General features: G+C 37.5%; 1 protein-coding gene across 1 annotated transcript; it reads left to right on the top strand.

Annotated features, from left to right (window-relative positions):
- The first annotated feature begins 1,979 nt into the window (after positions 1–1,979).
- LOC114257570 (Putative methyltransferase family protein) lies at positions 1,980–21,950 on the top strand. Its single transcript, XM_028197349.2, has 8 exons — positions 1,980–2,297; positions 2,440–2,507; positions 18,376–18,495; positions 19,528–19,601; positions 19,743–19,800; positions 19,876–19,977; positions 20,598–20,709; positions 21,387–21,950. The coding sequence occupies exons 1-8, from the start codon at positions 2,206–2,208 to the stop codon at positions 21,505–21,507; spliced, it is 747 nt and encodes a 248-aa protein (XP_028053150.2). The 5' UTR covers positions 1,980–2,205; the 3' UTR covers positions 21,508–21,950.
- The last annotated feature ends 1,194 nt before the right edge of the window (positions 21,951–23,144 follow it).

Genomic DNA, 23,144 nt, shown 5'->3' on the forward strand with positions numbered 1-23,144 from the left:
GAAAAACGCAGGAGCAACTTACCAAAGATTGGTAACCAAGATGTTCAAACACCTGATTGGCGAAACGGTAGAAGTGTACATTGACGACATGGTCGTGAAAACCAAGGAACCTGAAGGTCATCTGGCCGACCTGTAAGCAGTCTTTGACATCCTCAAGACATATCAGCTCTGACTTAATGCAGCAAAGTGTGCATTTTGAGTAGGATCTAGTAAGTTTTTGGGATACTAAAGGCTTGTGGCCCAACCGACCACACTTAAAACAAGTGATCCCACACTGACTACCTCTTCCAAAACCAAAACTCAATACAAGAAAAGTAGCTTTGAATTGTGCTGCCTAGAACTGTTGTGGGGTAGAACCTCTCTGCCATTTGTCGTGCCATACCTCCCCTTGAACTTCTTGACTTCTCTATTTGGAGCCCCTCATCCACTCCTCATCAGATTGGATCACGATCTCTAGGTGAGCCGCCACCTCCACAAGGCCACTATAATCCCTAATAATAGACCCAGTCACCTTGAAAAGCAGCCCGCTTCTCAACCTTTTCTCGAACTCAATACAATGACGTTTCTCTGTTGACACAAGTTCCGGTGAAAATCTAGAGAGGCTAGTAAAAATACCCTCAAACTTGGTTACAGGTGTGTTAAGCTACTTGAGCTTCAGAAACTGATCTTTCAACTTCTCCCTAGCAGTGAGAGGCAAAAACTTGACCTGGAAGATGTTGACAAAGGCCTATCAAGTCGCTTCAATGCGCCATCGCGCATACTTTCACCATTGACCGGCATCTCCCTTCAATTGGAAAGATGCCAAGGTCATCTTCAACCCGTCTTTCTCAATGCCAAGCATCTCGAACGTCTTCATCATCTGTTCAAGCACAAGAAAGATCGTTCGAGCAAACAAGAAGAAACTGGACAACAACTTTTTAAAAAACTAATCCTCCACTTGTTCCAAACGCAATAATAACTCATAAACAACCAAACTCAACTAGTAACTAGACGAAAATGAAATGAACAATAGTTAAGGATATGAATTCCCGAATTCAAAAGCAAGAATATGGTCGGGTCTAATCCGGAATCGTTATACTACGGGGTCATTTGTTGTTAATGCTTTTGTTTTGTTTTGTTTTGTTTTGTTTTGTTTTTTTTTTTTTTTTCATTCACTTTTTTTAGATGACAAGAGACTTTGTGTCTGCCCAACCTCGGCCTGACTTCAACATCGAGCCTTTATATTTGTCCAAACCTAGTCCAAAAAATAATTATAAATTCTAAGCCCACCAATCAGGCTATATGTTAAAAAAAAAAAATTTCATAATTAAATTAAATCACACATCATATTTCTTAAATAAATATATTGACAATATTATAAATTGATAGATTTTGTGTATAAATTAAAAGATTTTTTTAAAATAAATTCAATCACACATCACCACAAATATAAGTTTCAATAAAATCAACAAGTTTAGATCCCAACAAAAAAAAAGTATTTTAAATAAATAAATTAATAATGGGTTGGGCCAATCGTGACTGAATTGAAAGTATAAATTTAAAGTTCAACTCATTAATATTTTGAGTTGAAAATGTTAGGCCAAGTTTGGCATCCTCCAAAAAATTCAAAAAGTCAAAAAGTCACTATCCTATTTAAATCACATCATCTTATTTAAGTCACATCACTTCTCTAACACATCACTTCAAACCCAACCCAAATCCAACCCATATTTCGTAAAAAGTCAAAAAGTGCACTTATTTAGTCTTCCCAAACTTGGCCTTAGTCTAAACTGCTCTTATGCGCTAAAACAACATTTTTAAATCGTAGAAAAAGAGGGTTGAATCAGGTGGGGGAAAAACCAACGAACCGATATCCATCCCTACTTATGCCCTCCTTGAATTGAATTTTTTAACAATTTACTCCTTAAAAAAAATAAAAAATAAAAAATAAAAATTAAAAATATAGGAATCCTCGAATAAAAGGTGTGGTGGGGCTATTAGCTGTGTCTATTTTCTCTCATATTTTTCTGGTTTTGAGGTGATTCAAAAAAGAGTAAATTATTCAAAAAAGAGTATTATACTATTCCAATTTCTCTCAGAAAAAGTTGGGCAACACCAACAGCAACAGAAGCAAACCTTCATCTCTCCAAATCAGTCGTGTTAATTCGTGGTAAACAGAAGCAAACCCCTCTTTCTTTCCAAATCACTCGTGTTAGGACCAAATAGATGGAAAGGGCAACAGCAACAGCAGAAGAAGAAGAAGAAGAAGGAGAAGACGATATTGTTTGTCTAGACGAATCTTTCTTCATCAATGATGAGTATGGAATCATATCTCTATCTCTCTTTCATTCTTATTCTGTATATAATTTTTTTTTTGTTCTTTCATTTCACTGTCAGTCAAGAGCTGTTTACTCTTTCTAAATGGAACAAGGGGTTGTGGGTTTGATTTTGTGGTTGCAGTTACCAGCTCACTACTTTCACTTTTGGGTCTCAAGTTCTTCAGCTCTTTTGCCTCCAATCTGCCTCGAGTCAGTTCTTTCGTTTTCATTTAATCTTCACTCTTCCACTACTTGTTTTCCATACCAATGAATCTGTGTAAAAACAAAATTAACAACTTTTAGGTGTACATAATCACATGTATTGCCCTAAAGTTGTTAATTTCGTTTTTATACTCCAGGGTGTGCGGTTAAAAAGAACCCATAGTTTGAATTTGACAGTTACAGAACAAGGTTAATTTGGGAATACTGTGACAGAGAAAGGGTTCATGCCAAGAACCCTGTTTGCATTTTCTAATAGAATATATATATATATGTAGAGAGAGAGAGAGAGAGAGAGAGAGAGAGAGAGAGAGAGAGGAACCATACCACACTAAATTACAATACCAAGTGCATAAGAAGTTGTAACTTATAGAGTAGAAAAAGAAGTCAATGAATGCTTGATAAATTATAAGGATGAAATACCCATATAGATAATTAGTGGTTCGTCCCTAATTTCATGCTCCCCAAATAAAAAATAAAACTTTTTATGTATTTACAATTTGTAATCAGTTGAATAAATGTTCAGGTAGTTGATAAAACTTAAAAGAATGCTGAAATGAGTTGGATTTTTTTTGACCACATTGTACACTGGTAAGTTGATTGATTTTATTGAAGGAGCAGTTATTTTGAAGATGTTGAATTTGTGAGAGGAAGTTTTATGTCCTCCTGTGTTTTTTGCCAAGCTATGGAATGTTTTGAGAGAGAATAATAGAAGAAGCTGTACTAGAGAGAAGAGTTTTAATAGTTTAATACATTGTTGTATATGATCACATATTTGGGTCCATCTCTTTCTTTATGTGTGTAAAAGCTCCAACTTTTCTATGGCGCAATAGTTTGTTGTTGATTTAGGTTTCTGTTAGTATATTTACATATAATTTCTGTTTGAAATGAATAGAAATGAAACTCTACCACTCTAACATATTCATCTTATTTCCCTAAAGGGTCTGCTAATGTGAGGGGTATTTTTCTCTAAGTCGATTCCAAGACCTTTTTTTCAATTGGGTATGAGATTTGCCCTACTTGATGAGAGTGCTGCTTGCTAACGAAAGTAGTTTGTCTACTAGCTAAAGTTCCGGTTTCCTCTATCTTCTGTTCTGCTTGGCTTGCAACAAAGAGCTTGACTTTCAAGTAGTACTTCCCGGAACAATCAAAGAAGTAGCTTTTCTTCGAGTGCCGAAACTGTACGCATCTCCTGACACTTCACTAACGGTTTTCTTTCTCTAAGCTAAGTCACTTGACTTGAACAAAGACCTTCTTACCTTGTCGCACCTGTCAGGAGCTCTTTGAGAGAGATTTTCTTTGCCTGCATCGAAAGCTTTCAAGAAAAAAAGGAAAAAGCCCAAACTCATGCCAAACAGCTAACTTCGAGACAACTTAGGGCAAACTCCGAGCTAGAGCTAATGGATTAGCATTAATAGTAAGTTCCTCAGGGGGGATTTCTTCCTATGCTTGCTGGCTAAACAGAGTTGCCTTCCACACATGCACTGAAACCAGAGTCTGCTACTCGCCTTAGGCAAAACCCGGGGTCTCTTGCTTGAACCTCATTCTCCTATCTTAAATAAGGCCTGAACGGTGGCATAAAAGCCTTGGAACGGCTGTTGCGCCTGATTCGATTCACCATTATTAGGCCTTCTTTGTTTTCGCATTACCCTAGTTCCTTAATCCAAATAGCCATAGGAGAAGTTGAGCTAGCTAACCTAAGTCCGTAGCTAAAGTTCTCAAACAAGAGTTCCATTCCCCTTACTCGGATTGTAGGCAAATCCCGTTACTAGTAGTTCTGGTTAGCCCACTTGCCCGAGCACACTCTCAACTTGTAGATGCGCTAATCTCGCCTTCCCCCACGAGAACAGAAAAACCAACAGACCACGAACACCAGCACGCATCAAAAACAACCCTTTTGAAAGCATACCTAAGGAGCGGGCATCCATCCAATCTTCACTTATAGACATCAAATGGCCTTATTTCCGTTCGTTAACTACTTCTAACGAGCAAGTTAGTAGCCTACCTCGGCTGAATGTTGGGACATACAGCAATAACTGTGCTTATCCGTCTAATAAAGAAAAAAACCATCCATATTAAACCGATTCACCCACTACTGCTACTACTAGTATAGAAGAAGATCTATTAACATGCACAGCTACCTATATAACAAGTTGCCTCTGATCTCTGTATCACGACCGCAAATAGAACCTGCAGCTTCATGCCCTGACCTGAACTGAACTACTACTGGCTTAGCTACCTAGCTACAAACTCAAAAGCTTGGATTTCTGATCCTTACTTAGCTTAGAGTCCCAAAAGGTGTTATAAGTTGGAAGCTACTCGTTTCTGAGTAGGAGTTCCCATCGGTCCAGAACTAGAAGTCAACTCAAAACCTGGATTCGGCTAAAAGGACCTATTATTTGCATTCTCGTATTAGTCCCTATTATTCGTATTCTGTGAATTACTAAGCTGTGGATCGAGATCTTAGGATCTAGCTAGATAAGACTTATTACACCTTGGGGAAAGTCCATACAGCAGAACGAGACCCTTTCATAAGGAAGGAGTTTTTATTGCTTTAAAAAAGATCTGGCGAAGAGCACCAGTGAGGTACTAAACACTTTAAAGAGCTCACGCACCTACCTTGGCTACTGGTGAAGAGGTGGTATTTTTACGTAACCAAAGCCATACCTGAGTGACTTAGGAAGCGGCTTTGTCTTAGCCTTTCTACCTTCTGCCCGAGCCTTTCATGGAGGAAGGGCTTCGGACCGTACTCGAGCTTTGGATCAATGTCCCACCCTTCGCCCTTAGGCTTGTAACGACAGCAAGAGTGTTGGATCTTTTGTGCTTCTTGTTTGGCTAGCCCTCACAATTGGTTGGTTGCTGTTACTGGTTCAAATCGTTCTTCTATGTGCTTGTTTGGTTAGGAGAGTACGCCACCTTGCTCCACTTGATGTTCGTATGCTGTCTTCTCTCTCTCTTCTCCGGCGTAGAAGCATCAGTTCTAATTGCAACATTCCTCTCACCTCAGACCTGGGCAAGTCTTTTTTGGTCCCATTAATCCATGGCAGAGTCTATAAGGCAACCTATCACCATGTGTTGGAAAAGGTACAAAACCGACTAGCTGGCTGGAAAGTTGAACACTTCTCCATGGCAGGTCGAACACTTTTAGTCCAATCTGTCACTTCATCATCACTCCCTACTTACACCATGCAAACAACCAGAATTCCCGAATTAGTCAACCAGGAGATTGAGAAACTCAATTGCAAAGTTGTTGGGGGTAGCAATGAAACCAAGAAGAAGATCCACCTAGTTTCATGGGAGAAGCTCTGTAGCAGCAAAGAGGAGGGAGGGTTAGGTCTGAGAAGCATGGGGCTAATGAACAAAGCCCTTATGGCAAGAATGGGCTGGAAATTCGTAACAGAACCTGATTCCCTATGGGCCTCGATTCTGGGAAGCAAGTATCTAAACAACTCCTCTTTCTTCAATTGTGAAGCAAATTCTAAGTCATCCTATACTTGGAGAAGCATTCTCAAGGGGAAGGACATCCTAAAGATGGGAAGTAAATGGCTAATTTTGAATGGGCAAAGAGCAAAATTTTGGCTTGACTGGTGGAGAGGTGAAGGCCCACTGGTGGACGTAGCAACCCAACAAATTCCACCTGCTAGTCTTATCGGGTCTGTGATTACATTGATGAAGATGGAAATTGGAAGTGGAGTGACTTTGTGGAGCTGATCCGCATGAACTTGATACCCCATATTAGACAAGCCTTTTCAAGTGAGAATTGCAGACTCTCTGATCTGGAAGGACTCTCTGAGTGGAAATTTCAGTACGAAATCTGTCGATGCCGTAGTCACAGGCCAGCAAACAGATGTGGAAGCAAAGAAGTGGCAGGCTATTTGGAAGGGGAAACCCATTCCTAAGATAAAGTACTTCCTTTGGCTAGCAAGACAAGACAGATTGCTGACTACTAAGGTCAGAGTGGTAAGGCACCTAACTACTGATGGGTCTTGTAAAGAGTGCAGCCACAACATGGAGGACTCCCTTCACGTGCTACGTGACTGCCCCATTGCAAAACACTTATGGATGCAACTCCTCCCAGAGTCTATCCATCAGCATTTCTCCTCCAGCTTTTCCATAAGAGATGAAGCTTAGTTCCCCAAACCCAACAGCTTCCTTCCAACTCAATGATCTGCTCCTGCCTTTCTCGTTGCTTCTGTCTCTAGCTTACTCTGCTACAACTACTGTGACTGGAATTGCTGCTCCTTGCTTTGCTACTTTAGGTAGTGCTGCTGTAGGCTCTTTGCTGCTAGAGGATCTGGAACTAGGCGTTATGCTGCTGGTGGAGGTAATGGTGGGGAAGCTGGTTCTAGATCTACTTCTACTGAATCGACAGGATCTACTGCTATATTTTTCCTTACCCTGAGTGATAAATGAGATGGTTCCTCATGGTATAATAGAAGTTGGTGGGAAATTAACTCAACTAGGTAGGCATCGGAGAAAAAACATGTGCACAGGGCCGGAGGCTGGATTCGGACTAGAAAACCTAAGACAGAGGGTTACTTCTAATTACTGAGCTAACCCTCTAATTACTGAGCTAGAATCATCATAAGGAATTGGCTACGTTCTCATAATTCTTCCCAAAGTGGCAGACAATGCTTGTGCACCAAATCCCTATTTACCCCATTGCCATTGCGTTCTTGCCGCCTGCATGAACCGGGCTCAACCTAAGCATAGTTGCCTATAAGTTCCAAGTCTCCCTTTTAGGCCGGCTAATAACTAACCGGTACCTAGGAGGGCGTCGATAAGCTTATAAAGTCCAGAGGGTAGAGAAGTGGATTAGCAAGCCTGAACGGTGGAAACGATGCAAGACGGGCAATGACGAAACAAGTTGAAGAGAGCGGCTCTTATTTCCTCTTTTCCATCTTAGTATTGGGTTATGGATTGGGATTTGCTTTTTGAGTCAAGCGGGTTTGACCTGGCCCTTCCGCCCTAGCTAGATAGATTGGACCTGCACCTTACAGACGGCCAAGGAGATCTAATCATTGGAACCAAGCATATTATATATAAAGTAATAAGGTAACCCTTTCTAGCCATAAGAGTACGAGAAGGGCATCCCAATCCTAATGTAAGGAAGGCGGCATGACCCACAAGGCTCTTTCTAGCGACGAGGTTATTCTCGGGACTAGTGGGCCTTCCCTAGAACAAAGAAGGCATCCCAACCATGTATTTGTTGGAATTATGGTTTTACAGGTTTATTTTGGGCCAACTTTGAGCCCAAATTTGAATGGGTCCCACACTTCTTTTGGGTTGGGTCTAAAGAGGTAACGTGTTATTTGTCGCATGACAAGTCACATGGTAAAGACGGTTTGTCATAATCATTTATGAGTGAATGGGAAGTTGACGTCGTTTTCGGGTTCGTGGAATTGGACAATTAAAGAATAAAATGTGGGTTTCCTTGTATTGTAAGGCTTGTCCCACATTGAAACTTTAAGAGAACTTATGTGTATATATAAGTTCTAGGTGACAACACTTGGGTTGGATCCCAAGGGGCACCCCAAGTTTATAGAAGGGAGGAGTTATGGATAAATTGAACTTTGGCTCAAACCACCACACGTGCGCGCGCCGTCCGTCCGTCCGTCCGAGCCGGGCCGGGCACGAGTGTGGGTTGTGGGTCGAGTCGGTCCTAACTATAATTTATTTGAATTTTTTCAAAATTTCTTGCAAGAAAAATTTGAATTTTGCTCCAATTTGAATTCAAATTTTTTGCTCCCAATCTGTGTCTTTTCCAAAACCAGTCCAAACAATTTTCAACCTGTTTTGCACCAAACAAGTTCAGTTCTTCCCAGACAGGTTTAAAGCTACTAGCAGTTTCCAACAAATTAAAATTGCCCAGCAGTTATTTGTTCAAAACAGTGTTGCACCTGTTCTGTTTGAATTCAAATCTATTTATTTGAATTCTGCACTTGTTGTCTTCTATTTGCACCTGTTTGGATCTGCCCCACAGGTTCCAAATTACCTATAAATTCAGAATAATTCCAACAGTTTTGGGACATCTTGAAATCGAGAAAAATTCATATGCTCTTCTCATTTTTGCTCTTTTTTGTATTGTTCTTCATATTAGTTTTTAGAAAAAAAAATCAGGGAGTATAGAACACATGTTCTAGTTCGCTGTACAAATTGTTTGGAGTGCTACTACAATTTGTGTAAAGATCATTGTATCCTGGGAGATAGATGCCATTTATCCGTAAGCACCAGAACGGGGCAAATCTGTCTTAAGGATAAAGTATCACACACTCGACTTGATCTTTTTAATTATTTATTCGGTTTGGTAAATAAATTTTGTAAGTAATTTATTTTATTTGTTTGATTTGGTTTCAACTTATATATTTTGCACAGAAGATTGTTCCAACGATCTTAAGACAGAATCGAATTATTCTGTTTATACAGAATTTTTCGTTTGTTTCATTTTCTTCTTTTCTTCTTCTTATAGAAATTATTTTCTGTGATTTTACAAAATAATATTCTGGATGAAAAAACAAATAATAGTAATATACTGTTTGACAAATAGTAGTAATATACTGTTTATTTTGTTTGACAACTAGTAGTAATATACTGATAGTCATTAACAATTCAGAATATTTATTTGTGAAATTGGTCAGAAATTAATTTTGATTTTTAGAAATAATTTATGAGTATTCATTAATTAAAATTTTATTTCAGTATTTTAATGTTTGAAGTGTTACAGAAATTTAATTTTCTGTGTGAAATTAATCTGTTTAAATAAAATTTTATTTTATTTTCAAATTAATTGGAAATAAAAGTTACAATTCTTGTTTCTTTTATTTTTACAGAATTAAATTTTGTGTTTATGGTTTAATTTTCTGTGTAGTATAAAATTCTAATTCTAATTTTGTTTTATAATTTAGAATTCATGGCTACTAAAACTAATACTCAAACAAGTATTGATGTGATGGCTGCAATTGCTCCAACCCCTCCTCCTGTTGTGACTGTGCCAGTCAATCACGGTGAGAAGTCAAAGAAGTTCTTAGGAATTGATTTTAAAAGATGACAACAGAAAATGCTGTTTTATCTTACTACTCTCAACCTGGCGCGTTTCCTCCGTGAGGATGCTCCTACTCTGAACGAGGATGAAACTGACCGGCAAGTGGTTGCTGCGGTCGATGGCTGGAAACATGCTGATTTCCTTTACCGGAATTACATCTTGAACGGACTTGACAACACATTATACAACGTCTACAGTCCTATCAAAACGACAAAGGAACTTTGGGAGTCTTTGGAGAAAAAGTACAAAACAGAGGATGCTGGTTCGAAGAAATTTGTTGTAGGTAAATTTTTGGACTTTGTGATGGTTGATTCTAAGACTGTGATCAGCCAAGTTTAAGATCTCCAACTCATTCTGCATGACATTCATATAGAAGGCATGTCTCTCCATGAATCCTAAGTTGCTGCCTTAATTGAAAAATTGCTACAAGGCTGAAAGGAATTCAAGAACTACCCCAAACACAAGCGCAAAGAAATGATTTTGGAAGAATTGATGGTGCGTTTGAGGATTGAGGAGGACAACCACAATTCTGAGAAGCGGGCTGGTAAGCATCCAATGAAATCTGAGGCAAATGTGGTGGAACATGCTCCAAAAGCAAAGAAACGAAAGTTTTCTGGAGAAAGTTCCGCACAAGGCGCTAAAGGAGGGAAAACTAAAAAGTACAAGTTCAATGGCAAATGTTACATCTGTGGCAAAGAGGGACATCAGGCTAAAGATTGCCGTAGCAAACGCAAACGCAAACGCAAAGGAAGATCAAGCAAGAAGCTTGCTCAAGCCAATATAACCGAAGTGGACAAAATTTTCAATGGTGTAGATGATATAAATCTTTGCGGTTGTTTCCGAGGTAAACCTTGTCGGAAATCCTAAAGAATGGTGTGTGGACACTGGAGCTACTCGCTACATTTGTGCCAACAAAGAGATGTTCATATCTTATTCTGTAGTGGACAACGGTGAACAACTTTTTATGGGCAACTCCTCCATTTCTAAAGTTGAAGGATAATGAAAGATTATTCTGAAGATGACATCTGGAAAGGAACTTACTTTCAACAATGTGCTGCATGTTCCGGATATTCGCAAGAATCTAGTCTATAGATCTTTGTTGAGTAAAAATGGGTTTAGGTTAGTTTTGAAAGTGACAAATTTGTACTTACCAAAAACGGAATGTATGTAGGAAAAGGTTACAGTCTGATGGCCTTTTCAAAATGAATGTAATGACTGTTGTACCCTCTGTTATTAATAAAGATACATGTTCTTCTTACTTGCTTGAGTCTTCAAATTTATGGCATGGTAAACTAGGACATGTTAATTATGGATCTTTGCGTAGATTAATTAATATGGAATGTTTACCTGAATTTGAAATTGATTCAAATCATAAATGTAAAATTTGTGTTGAGGCAAAATTATCCAAAATTCCTTTTCATTCAATTGAACGAAATACGGGGCCACTTGAATTAATTCATAGTGACATTTGTGATTTTAAATCAATTCAAACTAGAGGTGAGAAAAAATATTTTATCACTTTTATAGATGACTATACTAGATATAGTTATGTTTATTTAATTCGAACCAATGATGAAGCTTTGGAAACTTTCATTCAATAGAAGAATGAAGTTGAAAATCAACTTGGTAAGGAAATTAAAAAACTTAAAAGTGATAGAGGTGGTGAATATGAATCACCGTTTGGTGAGTTTTGTAAAGAACATGGAATACTTCATCAAACCACCGCTCCTTATTCAGCTCAGCAAAATGGAATTGCTGAAAGGAAAAATAGGACTTTAAAAGAAATGATGAATGCCATGTTAATAAGTTCTGGATTACCTCAGAACTTGTGGGGAGAAGCAATACTTTCTGCTAATTATATACTTAATAAAGTACCCCGAAAGAAAGTGAATCAAACACCTTATGAAATGTGGTATGAGAGAGTACCATCCTATAAATACTTAAAAGTGTAGGGAGTGTTTGGTTAAAGTGGCTATTCCTAATCCTAAAAAGACTAAGATAGGTCTTAAAACTATTGATTGCGTTTTCATTGGTTATGCCATGAATAGTAGTGCATATCGATTTTTGATTCATAAGTCAGAACATTCCGAAATGCATGTAAATACTATTATTGAATCTTGGAATGCGTCTTTCTTTGAACATGTGTTTCCAAAAAAAACTAGATAAGAGACTAGTACTAATAGAAGATCTTATGATGCTATTACTAGTCATGATCAAGAACAAGAACAAGATCAAGAACAAAAGAAAGAGATGGATTAAAATGAGGAAGAGAAATCTAAGTGTAGTAAACATGCTAGAACCTCAAAATCTTTTGGTCCAGATTTTCTAACTTTTTTGTTAGAAAATTAGCTTTTAACTTTTAAAGAAACTATGTTCAGTCCTGAGGCTCTTTTATGAAAAGAAGCTGTAAACAGTGAAGTTGAATTAATCTTGCAAAATCACACTTGGAAATTGGTGGATCTGCCACCAAGTTGTAAACCTCTTGGATACAAGTGGATTTTTAAAAGAAAATTGAGGATGGATCAATTGACAAATACAAGGCAAGACTTGTAGTCAAAGGATTTAGACAAAAAAAAGGTCTTCATTACTTTGACACATACTCACCAGTTACTAGAATAGCATCCATTAGAATGCTAATTGCCATTGCATCTTTGTACAATCTAGAAATTCATCAAATGGATTTGAAAACAGTTTTTTTAAATGGTGAGTTAAATGAAGAAATTTACATGAAATAATTAGAAGGATTTTCTGTTCCAGGAAAATAAAAGAAAGTGTGTAAATTGGTTAAATCATTATATGGTTTAAAACAAGCGCCAAAGCAATGGCATGAGAAATTTGACAAGGCAATGATGTCAAATGGATTTAAAATTAATGAATGTGACAAATGTGTTTATATTAAAAACACAAACAAATATTATGTTATAGTATGTCTTTATGTGGATGATATGCTCATCATAGGTAGTAATAATGACATGGCTAAAATTATCAATAAAATGTTGAATAAATATTTTGACATGAAGGACATGGGGATTGCTAATGTAATACTTGAGCCTTGTTTGGCATCTACTGTATAATCCATCTTTTTATCTTTTTTTCATCACATCACCTCTCTACTTTTCTGCACATCTTTTCGTAAAAAGACAAAAAGTGCACTTTTTTAGGACACCCCAAACCAACCTTTGGTATGAAAATTACCAAAACATCAGAAGGTTATGTTTTGTCACAATCTCATTACATTGAGAAAATATTTGACAAATTCAGCAAAGATGATGATCATCTTGCTAGAACACCTGTGGATGTTAATTTGTTTCCTCTAAGAATGTACAAGAAAGTATTTCTCAATTAGAGTATGCCCAAATTATTGGAAGCTTAATGTACTTGATAAACTGCACTCGCCCAGATATAGCTTATGCAGTAAGTAAATTAAGTAGATATACGAGTAATCCAGGAGTAGAACACTGGAAAGCAATTATAAGGGTTCTAAGATACCTCAGATTTACTCGTAACATTGGGTTGAATTATACTAGATATCCAGTAGTGCTTGAAGGATACTGTGATGTAAACTGGAGATCGGATATTAGAGACTCAAAATCTACCAGTGGGTATGCCTTTATTCTTGGTGGGGCGGCTGTATCTTGGAAATCTTCCAAACAGACTTGCATTGCTAGGTCTACTATGGAATCAAAATTTATAGCTTTAGATAAAGCTGGGAAAGAAGCAGAATGGCTTCGTCACTTCCTTAAAGATATTCTAATGTGGCCAAAATTGGTGCCTGCTATATGCATACATTGCGATAGTCAATCAGCAATAGGTAGAGCACAGAGTCATATGTATAACCGTAAGTCATGACACATTTGTCATCAACATAACACCGTGGACAACTACTCTCTAATGGAATTATTTCCATTGAATATGTAAAGTCTAAAGACAACATAACGGATCCACTAACCAAAGGGTTAGCAAGAGAGTTAATTGAGAATTCATCGAGGGTAATGGGACTTAAGCTTATTAAATAAGAGTTATCACAACGGCAACCCAACCTAGTTAACTGGAATCCCAAGATCTAGGTTTAAAGGGACAACCGAGTTGTGTATGTCTCATAAGGATCACTGGGGAGTTAAACTCTGTTAAAACCTATCACCTACTTCACCCACTTAAACCTACTCCACTAAACCTAACCCACTACACCACTACCACCTCACCTACTCCACTAAACCTAACCCACTACACCACTACCACCTCCACTTCACCTACTCCTTACCTACTACACACTCACCCTCTTCTATATATAGGAATCATGAATCATTGTAATAGAGATCAATAACATTATATCAATCAATAATACAATTCTCTATTTCTCTTTATACATTAAATTTCTACATGGTATCAGAGCCATAAGATTTAGGCCCGTATTTTGTTTTCTCACCGGCGGGCAGCCGGCCGGCAACCTTGCCTTCGCTGCCCGCTGGAATTTTGTACACATACCTTCACTTTCCTGCATCTTCCAACTTTCTTACAACTGTTGTCCCATAGATGGGCTTCATATCTACCAGTCCATCTATGCCTTGTGACACCTCTATACTGTGAAGTCCTCTGTCCAAATGTATCAATGGACTTCCTATGGCCAACCTGCTTCTGATCAAGCTTCTCAGCCCTCTTTTCTTCCCCTCCTTGAATGGTGTTTGGTACACCTCATGGCCTCTAAATGCATAGTAATCTGAGTATTGCTGGGCTTGAATCTGCTGTTGTTGACTATTGTTGGTCTCATGATCTGGGTTGTGGTGGTAGTACATGCTCTCTTCTTACATGAGAAGGTGCGTCACAGTCGGAATACGGGCTGCCGCCTCTGGCCCCTTAAGCTTCCGCTGCTTCCGCCCTACTCTTGCTGGCGGCGCCGCACCTGCGCTGAAGGTTGCCCAATTTAGGCGGAAAGTTTGCTCGGTATTTGGCATTGTAGTACCATTGGTTGTCGATGGCATCATCTTCACAGCCTCAATCTCTCTCCTCGAAATCACAGTGAATTGAAATTCGGCAACAAATGGTATACAGAGTGGTAGTAGTACTGTTTTTGTGCGAAGGGACAGAAATCATCACATTTCTCACCTTTTTTCTTTTATTTTGTCCTCCACTTTACACCTCACATGCCTTCTCTCTGTCTAAACAATAATTTTCCACCACCCAACTTTCTTTTTATTTTATTTTCTTTTATTTTATTTTATCACCAACTCACTTCTTATGATGAAAACACATGCCTTAATTTATTTTAATAACATGAGTGGCCTCCCTTTTCCACCATCTCCCTCTTTTTCTACACAATATTTTTTGTACCACCGCCCACTCCATGATACCTATATTAATATTATTATTATTTTCACAAAAAAAAAAAAAAAAAAAAAAAAAAATTCATTCCAGTTGATTTTTCTGCATTACCACACCTACCATTCGAGTTTGCCAAACACACTTATTTTATTCATGTCAGGATCAACCCCGATCACAATTTTACACAAAAAAAAAAAAAAAAAAAAAAAAAAACAAACAAACAAACAAACAAACAAACCACCACAACACACCCAACACCCACAGTGGGATTTTTCTTCTCTACTCTGCTGCAGGTCTCTTCTTCTTGCCTCCGTCCTGGACGGCCCTTGCCGGTGTTGCCTCCGTGTTTCCCACACCACCGAGCACATTCACTCCACCCTGCTCCTCCACTACAGCATATGGCGGCCCTCCAAATCGGAACATAAAACTGGCCTTCCGCTTCAGCTCCTTGTTTTCCGCCTTTAGCACACTTATCTCTGCTCGCGCATCCTTATACATGCGTTGGAGCAGAGCCAGTTGGGCGTTTAACTGCTGCACCTCATTTGTCCTACTCTGCAGCCGGTTCGACAAATTTGTAACCGCAGTCATGGTTTCCACACATGACTTCAAGGTATACTGATTGGCCTCCACATCCGACTGCACCGCCATTTTTTGCTCCACTGACCGCATCGGAAAGTTCAATGGAGCAAACACAGAGGTGTTTGGTTGAGGTTCACTGGCCACCGCACCAGTTCTCTCTCTTGTTGACTCATTGAGGTCGGGAAAGAGAGTGAGCAGCCCACGGGAAGACGAAGCCATTTTCTGGGCAACAGAGTGTTACAGCGTATTACAGAGTTTCTCTCTCAGCAAAGGAAGAATTTTTCAGAGGTTTCTCTCAGTTTTTCTGTCTCAGCTTTTGCCTCAGCCTCAGCCTCCGTCTTGGTTAAATAGCCGAGGCAGCCACGCGTATCGCGCGCCACTTGACGCCAGACGACAAACGGGCGCGCCAGCCAAGGCACTCACGTGCCTCGCCATCATGTCCGGCACATCTTTTTATGACTTGGGCTCGCCTTTTGATGGCACGTCTTTTTATGGATTGGGCACGCCTTTTGATGGCACGCCTTTTGAGGGTGCGACTTTTTAAAGGTCCGACAAGACTCTGTAAACTGTCCCGACATTGATTCCGGTTAGCTCCTTCATGGGTCCGACAAGACTCTGTAAACTGTCCCTACATTGATTCTGGTTAGCTCCTTTATGGGTCCGACAAGACTCTGTAAACTGTCCCGACATTGATTTCGGTTAGTTTCTACAAGGGTCCAGCAAGACTCCGTAAACTGTCTTCTACAACGGTCCGACATGACCCCATAAACTGTCTTCTACATCGGTCCGACACGAGCCAGTGTCTTCTACATCGGTCTTCTACAACGGTCTGACACGACCATACAGTGTCTCCTATCCTCTTTTATTTTTTATGTATTTTCTTGTTTTGTTACTCTCTCCAAACTCAAGTTGGTTAGTTCCTATCCCCCTTGAGTTTGCGGGGGGCTGTTAAAACCTATCACCTACTTCACCCACTTAAACCTACTCCACTAAACCTAACCCACTACACCACTACCACCTCACCTACTCCACTAAACCTAACCCACTACACCACTACCACCTCCACTTCACCTACTCCTTACCTACTACACACTCACCCTCTTCTATATATAGGAATCATGAATCATTGTAATAGAGATCAATAACATTATATCAATCAATAATACAATTCTCTATTTCTCTTTATACATTAAATTTCTACAAACTCCTACCCATTTCTATGATGAAATAGTGATGCCTATAGCGTTTTAGGTTATGTAAAACTTTTAATGATTTTTATATCTAGGAATACCTAGTGGAGTATGGCAGGATACTGTTCATAAGAATCACCTATATGAGTGTGAACTGGGTTGGTTTTATGAGATTTGTGAAGGGCTACAATTCTCTAGAGCACTCATGAAAGACCAGGTTGTTCAGGGCCAAAATGAACACAATTGTGAGAACTAAATTGTGTCTGGTAATATATTGTGTGAGTTCTATTGTCCTGGTTTACACAATGGCTGAACAGTTCAAGACATCATGTTCACTGGTTAGCTAGTAAATCCGATAGTGTCTCACAAGGAAAGGTTCAAGGCCAAAAGCTACCTATCCTTTGCAGAATATTTTCAATTTCTGTACTCTTTGTAATTAGATCATGTTGCATTTTCTTTTTGTCAAATTCCATTCATGTGAGAGATTGTTGGAATTATGGTTTTATAGGTTTATTTTGGGCCAACTTTGAGCCCAAATTTGAATGGGTCCCACACATTTTTTGGGGTGGGTTCAAAGAGGTGACGTGTTCCTTGCCGAATGGCAAGTCACACGGTGAAGACGGTTCGTCAAAACTATTTATGAGTGAATGAGAAGTTGACATCGTTTTCGGGTTCGTGGAATTGGACAATTAAAGAATAAAATGTGTGTTTCCTTGTAAGGCTTGTCCCATTCTAGGTGACAACACTTGGGTTGTGCCCCAAGGAGCACCCAAAGTTTGTAGAAAGGAGGAGTTATGGACAAATTGAATTTTGGCTCAAATCACCACACGCACGTGCGTCGCTGTCCCCGACTGGCCGAGCCGAGTAGGGCACGGGTGTGGGTTGTGGGTCAGGTTGGTCCTAACTATAATTTTTTTGACAAAATTTATTTGAATTTTTCCAAAATTTTTTGCAAGAAAAATTTGAATTATGCTCCAATTTGAATTCAAATTTTTTGCTCCCAATCAGGGTCTTTTTCCAAAACCAGTCCAAACAGTTTTCAACCTGTTTTGCACTGGACAGGTTCACTTCTTCCCAGACAGGTTTAAAACTGCCAGCAGTTTCCAACAGATTAAAATTGCCCAGCAGTTATCTGTTCAAAACAGTGTTGCACCTGTTCTGTTTGAATTCAAATCTGTTCATTTGAATTCTGCACCTGTTGACTTCTATTTGCACCTGTTCGGATCTGTCCAACAGGTTCTAGATTGCCTAAAAATTCAGAATAATTCCAACAGTTTTGGGACATCCTGAAATCGAGAAAAATTCATTTGCTCTTCCCGTTTTTGCTCTCTTTTGCATTGTTCTTCATATTAGTTTTTAGAAAAAAAATTCAGGGAGTATAAAACACAGGTTCTAGTTCGCCATACAAATTTTTTGGAGTGCTACTACAATTTGTGTAAAGATCATTGTATCTTGGGAGATAGACGCTATTTATCCGTAAGCACCGGAGTGGGGCGAATCTGTCTTAAAGACTGAGTGTCACACACTCGACTTGATCTTTTTAATTATTTATTCGGTTCGGTAAATAAATTCTGTAAGTAATTTATTTTATTTGTTTGATTTGGTTTTAACTTATTTATTTTACACAGAAGATTGTTTCAACAGTATTGAGTACATGTTTGCCTAACGCTATGTGCCGTCTTTCCATATGATCTAGCAATTATGTTTTGATCAAATTATTTTGTGACAGCTGATTTTGATTTGACGGGGCAGTTGGTGTGGCCTGGTGCAACTCTTTTGAATAATTACCTTTCAAAAAATCCTGAGATGCTCAGCAGATGTTCTGTGATAGAATTAGGCTCTGGTGTTGGTAAGTGATTCTGACACGAGTTTACATGTTTCTTCTACTGTTCAAATTTTATATATCTATAATCCAATAGATATCTGCTTCCATGCAGTTTGATAGAGCCAAAACTCAGTTATTTCCATGAATGTTAATTTTTATGTTAAGAAAGCAATCTGAAAAGAAAAAGAAAAAAATCCTCTAGATCAATTGATAGATCATGCAAAACAATTTAGAAGCATTTTCTAGAATACTGCAACACTAGAGTTCTGAAAGTGAGTTGTCAAACTAGACAACAAAAGCGAGGTATTCAACACTATTGAATAAAACTCCTGCCCTAGATTATGTAGTTGGATGATATGACGGTTCTCTGTCCAAAAAAGAAAAAGTTTTGAAGTTGAGGATTTATAGAGACCCAGAAAGTGAAGGCATTTCTCAGAAAATTATTCTTCAATCACTGTCCTCTATTCAATGGTGAATTGTTTCTTCCTCTGTCGAGGAGTTTTGGGCTTCTTTGTTCCCTTGAAGTTTCTGTGTGATCATATGGACAGCTCCATAAGATAGTATCTTATTCTGGATCAGTAAAATGATGAAATTACAGAAGGCTGGTTTTCATAGTCGATGCTCCATATGACTTGGGAGTGTGGAGTAGTTGACCACCTTTCAATTCTAAGGTTCCATTCATTCTTTGATGCTTTTAGTATTCTTGGATAATATTAGCTTCTTTACAAGATGAGTAGGTGTTTAAGAGCTTGTGGACTTAGAAAAAGTTTTTGTGGAATATCTTTATTATGGTCCATTGGTCTATATTATTTCCTAATTTAAAGGCATAGAGGGCAAAAAGTGCGCTGCTATGACTTGTTATTAGACTTGTAATTTTTAGTTTTTCATATTATGGGAATTTTTGTCTCCCTTTGTTTCTTCACAAGTCATTTATTATGGTTAGCCCACGTTATTCCCTTTGATGCAGCAGTGCATGCATAATTTGATATATTTTCATAGAATTTTTTCATTTAAGACCTTCATGATATAGACTAAATGCTGCGCCCCAAAGTGCAGGTGTTACTGGAATTCTCTGCAGCAGATTTTGCTGTGAAGTCATATTAACAGACCATAATGAGGAAGTCCTCAAGGCAAGGTCACTGAATTAAATTTCATTTTTTTGAAAAAAAATTGGATGAGTTCTGTATCTAATCTTTTCATATTGTTACTTTTTTGATTAATTACATAATTTGTCCATTTTCAGATTAATTACATAATTTGTCCATTTTCAGATCCTGAATAAAAATATAGATCTCCACTCGTCTACTGACAATTCTAATGGTTCTGCTGGTGAGTAACCATGCTGAAAATTATACATTTATGTTTGGATAAGTTGATATCCTGTTTTTGACCTTTTTCGTGCAGGGCTAATGGTGGAGAGGCTGGAATGGGGAAATTCTGATCAGCTCGACCAAATTTTGAATAGGCATCCAGGTGGATTTGATCTGGTTCTTGGTGCTGATATTTATATCCTAATTTTCATTTTTATCCTTGAGGTTTCAAGTAATATGCATACAAGCCTATGCACATACAATACATACATCTAAATACACATGAAAGCACACATGTATACATATGCCTACGGTATTTAATCATGTAGATTCAACTATTAGTATTATTAATAATCATTTATATTCAAGGTTATTGAAACGTGTTTAATTGTGTTTGAAATTGAAAACAATAAAACAACCTTAAGAATAAAACTTTTCTTATAGTACTACTGTTAGTGCCACTGCTGCTAGGGCTTACTACTATTACCACTATTTGTAATCAATGATGCCAGTTGTTATTTATGTGGTTTATGGAAATGACTTCAGCTACAAGACTAGATTGTGTTTATATCCTTTGAAAAAATTAAATTGGATCATTTTGTGACCATGCCATTTGCATTCCTAGCATGTGTTTGATCTCAAGTAGGTGCAATATTTGGTATTATTGAAACTTCAAACATTTGTTTTGAAGTGCTGTTACAGGATCCAAATGTTGGATGCTAGTAGCTCATATATGTTGGAACTTTTGCTTTCTTATTTTGAAAATATTAAAACCTAAGAAGAAAAGTGAGAAAAGAAAGCCTTGACAACTTGTAAGCTTTCAACAGTCTAGCATCCCGTTGCTTTTTGATACCGTGCAACAGCTCCTCCACATTCGGGAGGAAGGAAATTGCAAATTCCTACTGGCTTATGTTTCCCGAGCCAAAGTGTAAGTAACTCATTCATATACATATGCTTCTCTTGATATTATTGTTACCATGGTTTATGGAACTGCTTCATTTTAAATTGTAATAATAAGAATTTCAGGGAATTTTCAATAAAAAAAAGAAGAGTAACGCAATGTGTTTCATCGTAAAAAATGAACTCCAATTAGTATTGTTCCTGCCTCAGCACAATTATGCAGATTCTCATTTGTACAATCACATTTAATGGGTGTTGATAAAAGTGATTTTTTGGGGAAATATCTATTCTAAGATTTTATTAAATATTCAGTGGCATGTCAAACCAATGTGAATTATGGTGCATGTCCTAATTGAAATGTGATAATCAGGCTGCCCCTTTTAATACTTAACCAGCTTTTATTCCCCGAAAATTTATGGGTAATTTAGAAGATTTGGTGGTTCTTTTTTGTATTTTTGTTTGCCAAAATTGAGATTTTGAGGACCAAAGCGACATGGGTCTTAATTTTCAAAAATCTTGTAATTGTTGTGAAATTGAAACTTTTAAACTGCCTCCCCTGCTTGTCTCTAGATACTTGCAACACCGGAAGTGATACAAACGTATTTGATGATTTGATGAGAAACATATTAACTATAATGAGAGCACGCTTTTCTTCTACCTGCATGATCTATTTTGTCATACAATTACCCAATTCTTTTTGTGCAGCATGGATGCAATGGTTATCAGTGAAGCAATTAGCCATGGACTGCAGATAACTGAAATTGTTGGGAGCCGATCAGTGGTAGGAAATCTTGAAGGAGTTATATTTGAGATCACCCTTCAATAGAAATATCTGCTATCTTTCACCGAAGGAGGATGAACCGTGCTAGGTGCAATATCAAATGTTGAACATTCTTACAGATGGGGACAGAAGAAGACAGAAGCAGAACCAAAGGCTGGGCTATTGACAAGCGACATGCTAAAGATATTCTTGAATCAAATGTTCAGATAAGATGGATTCTAACTGTTATCATATTTTGGCTTGAGATCAACTTTTATGCTGTGTTTGGTTGGGGGATTTGGGGAGGGATTTGGAAAGGGAAATGGAAAAGGTAGGTGAAATGTGAATAAAACATGCCTATATTTCACCTACTTTTACATACCTTTTCCTTTTCCCTTTCCAAATCCCTCTCCAAATCCTCCAACCAAACACAACATTAGTGTATTATTCACTGGAATATTTTTGTTCTAAGTGGCCCGGTTTTGAGCAGAGGTTTTTTGGTACTTGAATCTTTGTTTTGTAGTTAAGCCATTTCTCGGTAGCAAGGTTAAAGTTAGGGTTTGATTATTGTGATAATGTGGGAATTCAATTGGCCTGAATAATACTGTTAGATAATGTTAGGATTTTGTGGTATGGGTATCTCGAAACATAATTTAACAACCAAGCTTTTTGAGATAGGAAGACAAAAAATTTGCGGTACACACTTTTTTGCTTCTCCAAAATTTCAGAAGAGCTCCATCAACATATGCCTTCCAAAAATCATTGTTAGATAACACCTATTTTGATTTTTGTTGTTTTGGTTTGTCAATTTTATTTTTTTCCTCTCATTGCGTTTGCTGGTTTTGTTTTAAATATTGGATATGCCTAGCATAAAACATGCGCTATCCAAAGTCATAAACAAATAACTAAAATTTATTTTAAAATTAAATAGTACTAATTTTAAATTTTAAAAGAAAAAATAGTTGAAATCATGTATATAAGTTGCTTTAATTTAAATTGCATTGAAGCCTTGTTTTAATTGTGTTATATCATTAATATTTTATTTGAAGTATTAACTAACAAATATGTATATCATCACTTGATCAGTAACATTTTAGAGTAAAAAAATTAAGTGAATTATAAAAATTTTATCTAGCATAAAAGATAAATATATATATATACTTTTATATTATATTTTATCCAATGATATAACGGCTAAAACTTCTAATTCATAATTACATATTGAAATTCATTTAAAATTTGTTAAATCGAAAACAAATTAGAGAATGAAATGGAAAATTTAACTCCGTTTTTAGTTCTTTTCACCACCCACACTTTTTTAGTTCCCTCCTCCCAACTACCCTTACAATTTTCAACCCTACAATTAATTTATGAGTTTTGCTAAAATTCTTGCACACCATAGTCTCAGATCTTTATCCCCGTTAACTAAACTAAACTGTTGTAAATAATATCATTTTGATGATTTATCTTGAAAGACGATTTAAATAATATATATTTTCTTATTTACAAATTTCACCAACTGAAGTATTACTATGTCTATGTCAATAAGAAGAAACTTATTGTTGCATTTTGTTAATTTGTAAAAAATAATATGAAATGTCAAAGAGTAATTTTTAATGCGTGTGGGAGATCAAAAAATTCAGAAAAAAATAAGTAGATAAAAAAAATGTAAGAAAATGTCAAAATGGTTATTTTAGTCTCAT

This window comes from Camellia sinensis, unplaced genomic scaffold, assembly GCF_055761805.1.
Source record: "Camellia sinensis isolate YWXY unplaced genomic scaffold, ASM5576180v1 Unanchor1, whole genome shotgun sequence".
NCBI lineage: Eukaryota > Viridiplantae > Streptophyta > Magnoliopsida > Ericales > Theaceae > Camellia > Camellia sinensis.

Coding starts and splice junctions, on each gene's coding strand:
- LOC114257570 (XM_028197349.2), top strand. CDS start 2,206: ATGGAAAGGGCAACAGCAACAGCAGAAGAAGAAGAAGAAGAAGGAGAA. Junction 19,602..19,742: donor ATAATGAGGAAGTCCTCAAG/GCAAGGTCACTG, acceptor GTCCATTTTCAG/ATCCTGAATAAAAATATAGA. Junction 20,710..21,386: donor TATGTTTCCCGAGCCAAAGT/GTAAGTAACTCA, acceptor CTTTTTGTGCAG/CATGGATGCAATGGTTATCA.